We start from the raw sequence: 10,798 nt of genomic DNA on the forward strand, positions 1-10,798 counted from the left end.
TCCCTGCCTGCAATATCCTGACTCTGGGTGGGCCACAAGTCTCCAATAAAACAGGAATCCATGAAAAAACAAGAGCAGCACCTCCCCGGCTGACTTCCCAGCTCCCACCAGCCGCTCCTCCACACCAGAGACAGGGCATCCCCCAGCTCAGGACTGCCCTGTTGACAAGGGAGTCACCGCCTTATGTTCCAGCCTCATCTTGCTGTAGCGTGATTTCTAGCCAGGTGCTGGTTTCTTTAATACAGTCAGTGACTTTAAAGCACTTTAAAAGTGTTTCTTGAGGAGGTTTCTGCAGATGTCACCACAGGCTGTGCAGCATGGAAAGTAAAAGCTCCTGTTTGCTTTGCCACGCTCCTGCTGTGGAAAACTATGGATGCATTTAGGCACAAGCTCTTTTGCGATTTAGAAGACAGATTCTCCAACAGCTCTAACCCTGCAATGGCCTCCATGCTTTGCACCCATTCAGGAAAGTTCGTGGCTGAACTGGGACCAGCTAATTTCCCTCCCTGATACAATGTGAGGTGACCCTAGAGAGAGGGAGTTTGCTGCTGACATCTCACCACTGTGTCAGCCAAAGGGTTTCTAGAGAGCAGACCAATGTGAGATGCTACTCACCCAGCCATTCTCTGCAACACCCCCTCCAAACACTCCCGAGTTAAGCCACTGGTCTCACCAGCAAAGGTTTTTCACTCTGGTGCTTGTTGTTCCAGGCCCCTTTCACCATGTGAGGTCTTCAGAGCCACATGTCTGACAGTGACTTTTATATTGCTTGTCAACAGCTTTGCAGAAACCATCTACTAAAAATCATTTGAGTGCTTTTGATTGTAGTTTATTTCCAAAGGCAGGAAGATACAAACAGAAAGTCTCCCTGTCTATGTTTATCCTTCCTTCCCATCTCCACAGCAGTGTGTGATGAGGGCAGAGCAGCTGGGAAACAGCTTGCTCACTTCACTGTCCATTACATCTGACAAGCCTGCGATAAACTTGAAACAAGCCTCCTTGATCTGACACCTCCCCTTCTCTCCTCCCCTGCCTGGTTTTCCTGCCTGCAGTAATAAATTCAAACACGAATTCATCCTACTCCCACAGGCAGCTGCATGCTCCTTGGCACAGATGAAGATGGATAAGAGGTCTCGGAGCTCTTCCAGAGACACTCATAGGAGACGCAGAGAGTCCCCAGCTATACAGAGCAAACGAGAAAAGAGGGAGAGCAGCAGAGAAGCTGGCAAAGGAAGGGGAGACGTAAAGCAGGAGAAAGCAAAGGAGATCAAGAGCACCGCAGGGACTGACGGTAGGGTGCACACGTCCACGGTGGTGGACGTGGATGAGGTGATATCTGATGAAGAAATGGAGGCAATGGCGTTGCTGGACAGCGAGCGGCAGGAGGAAGGTATGGCTTACGGAAGGGAAGGGACCGGAAAGCTTTGGGCTTTTTGAGCCTGCGTGGGTCACAGTATGACTCTGCTCTCTGCATGGTGACTGTCATCACACCCACCTGGCACAGACATGTAGTTATGCTCAGGATGGGATATGGGAGACTCCAGCCAGCCTCCCAGCCAGCTTCTGCAGTCACTCCAGGCAGACCAGTGCTGTCTAGCAAAGCAATGAACTTTGCAACAAGCAGTTACATCCACAGCATCCTTCACGCTTCAGCTCACTGCTCCCCAGTTCTGTTCATGTTCTATTCTCTTCCTTTTCTTGCTTGTCCTTCTTTAGGCAGATGGAGTTAACTTTAATGCCAGTTCACAGCCCAGAGAACTGCACTGCAGGGAAGAACTGCGCTTGAGGTGCACACTCGTAGCTTCCCCTTCTGGATAACATTTAAGAACAGCTCATCTCCAGGCTGTGTGTTTGTTAGGCAGATTCCCAGCCTGCCACGACAGGAGGGAGCATCATGAGTCTTTTGGCAAGATGACTGGGCCTCTTTGGACCCACCATCACCACAGATGCTGTATTACAGGATGTGTATTACAGGAGCCAGCATCTTTGTCTACTTCCATGCCAGCAGCTCTGCTGCCCTAGAGTGACACAAAGGTTCAGACTTGCTCCTGTCTCTCTGGGAACCAATTTTTCACAACTACCTCTTTCTGTCTCAATTACAGGAATCTCAGCTAGTGAGCAGTGCTGTGGAGCTGTAGTGATCACACAGGTTCTTGGGATCTGAACCTCTCTCGGGAGCTGGTGGCTCTGCAGAAAGCTCCAAAGGCAAAGAAGCAGGGATGAAAGGGCTAGAGGAGATCCAGAATGGGAGGGATGCAGGGATGCTAACTTCACTGCTGGAAAACACGGTCTACTTTCTGGGTCTGGGTACACCCAGAAGTAACCTATCTATTTTCATGCCGTACCTGCAGATTTTCCCTCAGGCAGGAGCACAACAAAGGGCAGCCAGATCGAGAGGACCCACACTCACTTTGGGGAGATGTAGGAAGTAACATTCATCTGGGGCTGACCACCCCAGTCAGCCTCCAGCACCTCACTGTGACTGCTGTGAAGCACACCAGAGATTACAGCAGCACTCGTTGCTTGGTCCCACTGCATTAGGGAGCTGGGAGGTGACTAAAATCCTATTCCAAAAGGACCCGAGATACTCTGATAGGGAAGGGCACTTCAGGATGTGCATGTTGAAAGCTATCTCTTATTTACAGTCTTTCTCTTTGCCATTAGCTTATCTTTGCAGATAAGCTTCTGGGATCGCAGCTCAGCCAACAAGTTGCCCATTCCAAGCCTTTCAGTGCTGCTTGGTAGCCACAGGTCTTCAAGCTAAAGGCTGCTCTCTAGTCAAGGCACTATGGAGAAGCATGGCTCAATTTCTGCCAGTAAAGCAGAGACAAAATCTCTCAGTCCATCCTGGCAGCTCCTGGCTACCTGGGGCAGAGACTATTGTTTAACACAGCTCTAGAGAGAGACAAATTGTTCACATACACTGGGTTTAGGCAAAGGACAACACTGAAGCTGATCTGTGCAGGCACTTGTCAGGCCATCAGTATTTTGGAAGCAGTCCTCTCCTAACACAGTCATGTCGGATTTCTCCCTAGGTGTAAAGTCTCCGGGTCTGGGCATCTGTGAGTGGCTTCTGACCATCTTGTCTTTCCTGTTCGTCCTAATGACCTTCCCCATTTCTGTCTGGTTCTGCATGAAGGTGAGAAGAGTCATGGGGCCTCTCTAGGTTTAGTATTTGGTGTCTGATGTGGATGTAACCCACTGGTTCAGCATGTGTCAGACGTGAGCGTAAAGCTGTTTTGGTGTAAGGCCCTATTTACAGTTCTTTAAATCATCATTAATTTTGACTTATGCTTTATCACATGTTGCTGCCGTAGAGGGCTGCACAGGGGTCCAACCACTGCCTAGCAACTACTCCTGCTGCAGAATCAGCAGGCAGGGGCTTAGGTTTCTCTTTTTTAAAACAAATTGCAAATCAGTTCACTTTCAAACATAATCTTCAGCCTACCCAGCCCAGAGATGGCTGCATTGCAAGGAGCAGCAGGGTAAATGGGTCTTGCATTACAAATTTTGAGAGATCGATCTCTCTGTTAATAGCAGATTTTCCTCTCTTCCTCCCCCTTTCTCAGGTTTATAGCATGGCTACAAGTAGGCATATTTTGATTCCCACTTCTCATGAAATTTCACGTGCATCTTGTTCTCAGCAAGAGTGTCAGTATTATGGGTCAGATTTTACACACATGGTTCCCTTAGAGGAAAACAACCAACACGGAAAGTTTTAGCTCAGGGTGTTGAAGTTTGGCCAAGCAATAAGGAAGGAGAATGCTGGCCTCATCCTGGGAAACCCTGGGCAGCTCTAACGTTGGCTGCTCTCATCAAATCTCGGTCTGTCACAGGGCTGCTCATATGCTGCTCACACAGAAGGTCAGCCAACAGTTCGGGGCCAGGCTCTCTGCGGGGGTAAGGGGACTCAGAGACGGGTGACTCCACTAGCTCACACCTGCTGAAATACTCCCTTTGCAGGGCTTTCCCAGAATGGACTTTCTCTGGTACCAGTGAGGCCCCTTTCCCCAGTCCTACACCTTCCTCTCCAGCCGAGCTTTTATTTCCCTTTGCAGGTAGTGCGTGAGTATGAGAGAGCCATCGTTTTCCGACTTGGGCATCTCCTTCCTGGCAGAGCCAGAGGGCCTGGTAAGGTGTTTACTGAGCCCCTCCCAGCCATGTCGCTCCTCTTCTTCATGCTCTGCCAAAGCTCACATGCTGGTGCCCTCCAAGTAGGCACAGCCAGACAACAGATGGGATATCTTTGCTCCCTTCCTCTTAGGGCCAGTAGATTCTAATGGCTTTTCCCATCACAGAAGTAGCCTCAGAATTTGGGCCTATGTGTTGCTGTTCCTTTGTAGTTCTGCATGCCAAACTCTCCCCTGTTCCCCAGCCAGAGCAGGAGAGGCAATTTCTATGGTTCTGATGATCACCAGCTGCCTTTCTCTTCCTCCCACAGGCCTTTTCTTTTTCCTTCCCTGTCTGGACACGTATCACAAGGTAGACCTTCGCCTCAAAACCCTAGAGATCCCCTTCCATCAGGTATGGCTGCCACTTCCTCTCTATGTTAATTTTTGGGTCTCTTTATCATTACATGTCCCTGTGACTGGTCACGTGCTTGACGACAGCCCTGATTTTCCCTTGATGTTAAGAAAGCAGCTTATGCTTAAGATAGTGGTTCTGGTCCCAGGTCACACAGCACCAATTCATTAGCCATAAGATACTGTTCAGCATTGCCACTTCTCAGGATCTCACTGCAGATTTACATTGGGCTTTCTTCGCAAAGCCCCAGCTCCTGGATTCCTGTGAATATATGAGAAGTCCCCCTTGTATCCCTGCTGTTACACTTCCAGCCTTCATCCCCCCATAGAAAAATTTGAAAAAACATCTCAAAGTAACCCTAACAGCTCAGAAAATAGAAGGCAAAAAATTCAGCCCCTCTTCTCCTTTGGGACCTGTTGTCTGTGCTGCTGCATTGCCAGCAGGACTGTCCTTATCTGGTAGCATCTCCAGGCTCCCCCCCGCCAGTGTACAGAAAATCCTCCTGGAAATACAATAACTGAGCACACACCTCAGGACACAGCCTGTGCGCTCCGAACAGGAACGGACCAGGCAGCAGTAGGCAGGGAAACACAATGTAGGACAGTGACCTGCTCGTTGTCCCTAGCTCAGCAGCTGGACTGAGGAGATGGACACTGAGATGCTACTCAGGGAACTGAGATCCAGAGGTTATATAGTTTACCCAAGGCCAGTCAGTAGCAGAGATGGAAACTACAAAGACTACCATCCAGCTAGTCTTCATTCTCTCAATTGTGTGCTTTTCTGTGCTACCTTAGAGTTGTCAGAACCAGCTCCATCTCACAGAATCATCAAGGTTGGAAAAGACCTTGTAGATCATCCAGTCCAACCATTAATGTAACACTGACAAAGCAGTGGTCATCTCCCCTAATGTCTTCTGCTTAGGTGGTGACCAAAGACATGGTTACCTTGGAGATAGATGCCGTCTGCTACTACCGGTTGGAGAATGCCTCTCTTCTGCTCACCACCCTGACCAGCATCTCCAGTGCCATCCAGCTGCTGGTGCAGACCACCACGAAGCGCCTCCTGGCACATCGAGCCTTCTCTGAACTTCTCTTGGAGAGGAAGAGCATCAGCCAGGAGATAAAGGTGCTTCCACCGTGGGGAGAGAGCAGAGCAAGGCTTGAACTGAGGCTCTAAAGAGAAGCTCAGTTGACCAGTCCCTGAAAATCACAGGCACTGGTTTGTGGAAGGGTACAATAACATCACATGTCTCCTTCACTGAAAAATGGGAGATTCTTCTTATGTTTGTTTTTTGACTCAGATCAGTTTAGGGGAAGGATACACAGTGTGGGCCCATGCTGAGTAGCAGACAGTATGGTGTGAGGGGCATGACGGAGCCACTTAGACCAGCTTCATCAGTGCTTTGTGATACCCCTGCTTCAGTATGTACCCCATACATACCCATTCTCATGAGAAATGTATTCTGCAGCCCGAGTGAGTTGCCATAAAGCCAGTATACCAGTATATATGGGATCTCCAGTAGCACGTCTTTGTGGCCATGACACATGTACATGATGATACCAGTCAGGAACTGAATGTGTCCTGTGGAACTGAACTGGTTCCACGCTTGAACCAGTATGGACTAGTTAAATTGTTCTAAACCCCTGGGGCAAAGATGAATTGGAAGTAAAGTGAGGGAAGTAAATTTATTTCTGAGAGGCTTCACACAATAGCACACAAAAACTAATAAAACTGCCTTACAGTGCCTTGAATTAATGTCTTATTCCCTGTAAGGGGCCTAGGGCAGGGCTGGTGTTCTCCCCCTGTTCTAAAAATATTCCTCTTCACAGGTGGCTTTGGACGCAGTCACAGGCTGCTGGGGGATCAAAGTGGAGAGAACAGAAATGTAGGTATGAAATGCTGGTAGAGGGAGCTTCCCTGGCACTTTGCAAGCACCTGTCCTGCCCTGCTCACTGCTGCCTGCTGTGCCTCCTGCTGTGCCTCTAGCTCTCTTCTTGCTGCTATTCTGCAGAAGGCAGAGCCTCACCTCTCCCCATCCTCTTTTCCCTGCCCCTTTCAGCCTCTGCCTCATGCAAAACTTCCACGTGCAAAGACTGTGCTTGCTCCTGCACTGACAGCCAGGACAGGATCCTTAGCTGGGAATCTCCTCACCATGTCACTGCTGCTGCAGGCAGAGTTTGCACCCAATTCTGGTAGCCCAAGAGGTGTAGCAGGCACCCAACACTCTGCATCCCACCCTAGATCGAAGGCCCAAGGGTCTTAGTACTGGTAGGGATGGGCTCATCACTCAGAAGTCCATGCAGAAAGGTGGGACTCACTCATCACGTAGAGGGCCATGGAAGAGAGAGCCAAGCAGGGAATGAGTAAATCTATGAACAGAAGGAAATTCATGTGCCTACCTTGAGAGCAGTCTTGCAGTGGATTCTCTGCTGTCTCACAAAGAGTGAGTTTAGGCTTAAGCCTCAGAGGCACAGAGAGAAGAGGTCTCTCTGCTCCCTCCCTAGTGATCACACAAGCCTGGTCATTAGAGAACCAGGCTGGAAAAGAAGGATGGGAATGGAGGTAGAAGGCTAGAGTGAAACACTAGATGTGTTTTCACTAGAGTGAAAAGAGGGACACCCAGGGAGCAAAGAACATGAGTGAACTGCTCTGCAGAGACTGACTGATGAGCCCACTCCAAGCCTCAGGCTGACCAACCAGTGCTGCCAGGAGAGCCTAGAGCCCAGCTGATCCCTGTCCTTTACCACCACAGCAACAACGTGCAGCTGCCTGCTGAAGTCCGGCAGTCCCTGGCTGTGGAAGCGGAGGCCCAGAGACAGGCGAAAGTGCGGGTATGCCAACTCTGAATACTTTTCATCTTCTTCCAAAGCATCACTCCTTCCTTGCCCACCTGTGGTTTGAGGTCCCTGGGACATTCCACACTAGGATACAGCTCTGGGAAGATAAGTTTCCTTTAATTTCTGTTCAAGAGCTGTGTCCGGCAAGGGGAGCAGCAGCAAGAGTCTGGGCCAGCCCAGCGGAGCGCCAGATCTGGTACCTGGCCTACAGGCAGGACAGACATACACACAAAGAGGTCTGGGGTTATCCTTGGGCCTACAGTGATCCCCACGGGAAGCTCTTCCTCAGGGTTTCACTCTCCTCTAGGCACCCAGTGCAGGGCTGTCACCACCATCAGGTACCCTGCACCTTGCTCAGCCCAGGCTGGCTCTGTCCCTCACACTGAGCTGCTCAAGAGCCTGGGTAAGGCTGGTGTCCAGCACCCTCCCCAAGCCTAGCCTGGGGGCTGCCCTCTCCTATGCTTTTGCAGCAAGACTATGTCCAGTTGTGAGCCCTGATGGGCCTAGGAAAAACAAGTTAGACTTGAGCTCCCAAACTTTTGTGAGCATCGAGGTCTAGTACATATGCTGTGATCTTCAGAGTTATGTTATAATCACACTGCCCTTGGGAATTTCATGGTGGCAACCTCCCACTATAATAAACAGTCCATCCCTCCTTACTCCTAGCCTCACAGAAACCTTTTTTTATTCCTCTCCTTGGTAGGTGATCGCTGCCGAGGGGGAAAAGGCTGCTTCTGAGTCGCTGCGGATGGCAGCTGAGATCCTGTCCAGCGCCCCTGCTGCTGCTCAGCTCCGTTACCTCCATGCACTGCACTCCCTTACTGCAGAGAAACCTGCTGCTTTCATCTTGCCCTTGCCTTTGGATGCCATGAACCTGGTTTCTCCAGCTACCCACAGTCCTCCAGCAGTGAGCAGCCTCCTCACAGACACCGCAAAGCTCCCAGAAAGCCCAAAAGACAAGAAGGACTCACCCATGCTCTAAGAGCTGCCCCAGAAATGGTTGCCACGCTGGCTCTGCTCAGTCCTGCTCAGAGAGGAGCAAGGAAGCTGGCCCGCTGGCAGCCCACCTGCAGGTCCTGGTCTGGCGGCAGGAGGGAAGGCAGCCCAGGCCTGTAATATAAAGTGGATTGTACATGGGAGAAGCCTCTTGATTGTTTTGGAAAGGGAAAAATACGGAGCACAAGGAGCAGGGCTGGGACACGTGAGCAGGGGGTTGAGGGAAGAGGGGTGTCATCCCTTCCCCTTCACAGGCCCAGAGGCACCTTGACACCATAGGGCCTGGCCCCTGGGCTCTGACCCCTCTTGCCCCATCACCTCGGCAGGAAGGACAGACTTGCCCTTAACTACTTAAATGCCCTTTGCCCCCCAAACTGAAGAGCAGGGCAGGTGGAGTGGGAGCCCGACAGTCGGTGGGGGAACAGGACAGGGCTGAGCACGCAGGCAGGTTGGTGGGTGGTTCTGCAACGAGGGAACGAGCTGGGTCCTACGGTGTAGTCCCAGATGGGGGATTTCAGTCACCACCCATGCGCACACACACACACACACACACAGAGGCAACCGAGGTGTTTAGCCCTAGTTCTAAAACAGGAGGAAAGGGCAGCCTTTAAGGCTTGGCACTTCCCTGCAGGGCACATCAGCTCTGCAGAGGAAAGGCAGGCTGTGCTGCTGCTCGCTTCCGCTGGGGGGTGAGGCAGGACCAGGTCTGAGCTTCTGGCCATCTTAAAATCTTAGAGGTGATCCGTTTAACCAACTCCCCCTGAGCAGACAAGGGGGAATCCAGCACTGCTGGGGAGGAGCCAGCTGAGAGCCTTGAGAACAGTCATACTTTAGCTTGCTGCAGCTGCCTCTACACACGGGGAAGGAACAGAGAAAGCCCTCAAAACTCCTATAATCCTCAGAACTCCTACGTATCTTTCCTGCCAAAAGCTATTTGAAATGCCCAGGGACCTACAGTTACTGCAACCCTTTCCCTTGGGAAAGATATGGAGCACTCTCAGAGGAAATACCACTGCGCCCAGTTTCTCTGATCCTGGTGCTTGCTCCTGCCCTTTTAGTTGACCCGCAGCATCTCCCCTTGCTTCGAAGCAGACCTCCCCTGCACAGCCCTCCCCAGGCCCAACGTTCTGCTGCTTGGTGGCCTGTAGAGGCCAAGGTAGAGGGCACTTTGTGGCCTTTCTCTTACTTGCCCACACAGTAGCTGGCCATCATGGATGCGCCTAGCAGGGGTCGCTCACTCTTCCATTTTCACTCATTTTATTCAGTCCCTCTTTGCCTCCTGGTAACACTCCCACACGTTGGCACATAATCATTGGTAATACTTCTGTTAAATGTGGCGCTGTCAGGAGGATGGCCTGCAGGTACTGGCTTAATACTGCTATGAAGCATGAGGACCCCACTTCTACTAAGTACCACATATTCTGTATTTAACCAGCCCCTTCAGCTCCCTGGAGCCCCCTTCTCAGCACTCAGTCCTCCCATAGTATTCGCTCTACAAGTATTTGCCTTTTTACAGCAAAGACACCTGGCGAACCAGCCCCCTTACAAGTGGCTGGGAAGTGGGAAAAATCCACTTGGGAACTTCTCAGTGATCACATAAGCATCAGATCTCCAGGTGTAAACTCACATCTAAATCATTCCGCCACTGCAGCCTTCTAAGGAGAGGGCATCGAGACAGCTGTGGCTCCTGCTTGTGTGGCTGCAACAGATCTCAGGAGTGATCCACTCATGGAAAACTAGCTCTGGGAAGTGGAACAGCTCGGTAATCTTCCACTGGCGAACATGAGCTGTGTAGTTACTTCTCTAAGGCTGGTTCTGGTTATTTCTCATGCTGCTGGAGTAGGCCCCCGTTACCCTGCCTAGGGCTAAAGGGCGTAATACTACACAGAGTGAGCTGCAGATGATCCTTTCTCTGAACGCTTCTCTGGATGCATTTCTGAATCTGTGTAAAATGATCCATGCAGACCAAGATTCCTTGGCACATCAAAGACCAACACCTCTACAGATAATGTCTCAAGGAACAACACTTAGCCTGAGAATGACACGGCACAACGTCAGGGCACGCACATTACCCTAATTGCACTCATATCTGCAGAAGTCAGGCACAGCTTTTTCAAACATGTAGCTTTTCTGCAGTTACAGAAAAGGCAAATTATAGCTTAGAGGCTTCTCAGTTCCAAAGAATACGCCTTTTGCTCCAGCAGGATCTTCTCTCTTTCACATATACAGAGCTGGCAGAAACTTGTCATTTTACCTTGAGGAGATACTACATTCAAAAACCTTGCAGAAGGAAAACATCATTTAAAAATGTACTTCAGGATTAGTGATATATGATGTTTCCAAAATAGAATTTACTCTGAGGGAGTTGGCAGGGGTTTTCTGAGCCAATGTGATTCCTGACAGTTTCACTGCCTGCTCTTCCAAGTTGAACCCAGGCAGCT

General features: G+C 50.5%; 1 protein-coding gene across 1 annotated transcript; it reads left to right on the top strand.

The window, feature by feature from the left end:
* The first annotated feature begins 1,101 nt into the window (after positions 1-1,101).
* Positions 1,102-8,503, top strand: NPHS2 (NPHS2 stomatin family member, podocin). The gene is made up of 8 exons (XM_074876975.1): positions 1,102-1,390; positions 3,036-3,139; positions 4,059-4,131; positions 4,442-4,524; positions 5,446-5,649; positions 6,354-6,409; positions 7,277-7,355; positions 8,065-8,503. Exons 1-8 carry the CDS (start codon positions 1,114-1,116, stop codon positions 8,341-8,343), a joined length of 1,155 nt encoding a protein of 384 aa, XP_074733076.1. The 5' UTR covers positions 1,102-1,113; the 3' UTR covers positions 8,344-8,503.
* The last annotated feature ends 2,295 nt before the right edge of the window (positions 8,504-10,798 follow it).

This window comes from Strix uralensis, chromosome 8 (genome assembly GCF_047716275.1).
Source record: "Strix uralensis isolate ZFMK-TIS-50842 chromosome 8, bStrUra1, whole genome shotgun sequence".
Taxonomy (NCBI): domain Eukaryota; kingdom Metazoa; phylum Chordata; class Aves; order Strigiformes; family Strigidae; genus Strix; species Strix uralensis.

Bases quoted from the DNA above. Each gene is read 5' to 3' on its own strand.
- NPHS2 (XM_074876975.1), top strand. From the start codon at position 1,114: ATGAAGATGGATAAGAGGTCTCGGAGCTCTTCCAGAGACACTCATAGG. The intron at 1,391-3,035 runs GTATGGCTTACG...ATTTCTCCCTAG, and splicing joins CAGCGAGCGGCAGGAGGAAG to GTGTAAAGTCTCCGGGTCTG. The intron at 6,410-7,276 runs GTAGGTATGAAA...TTACCACCACAG, and splicing joins AAAGTGGAGAGAACAGAAAT to CAACAACGTGCAGCTGCCTG.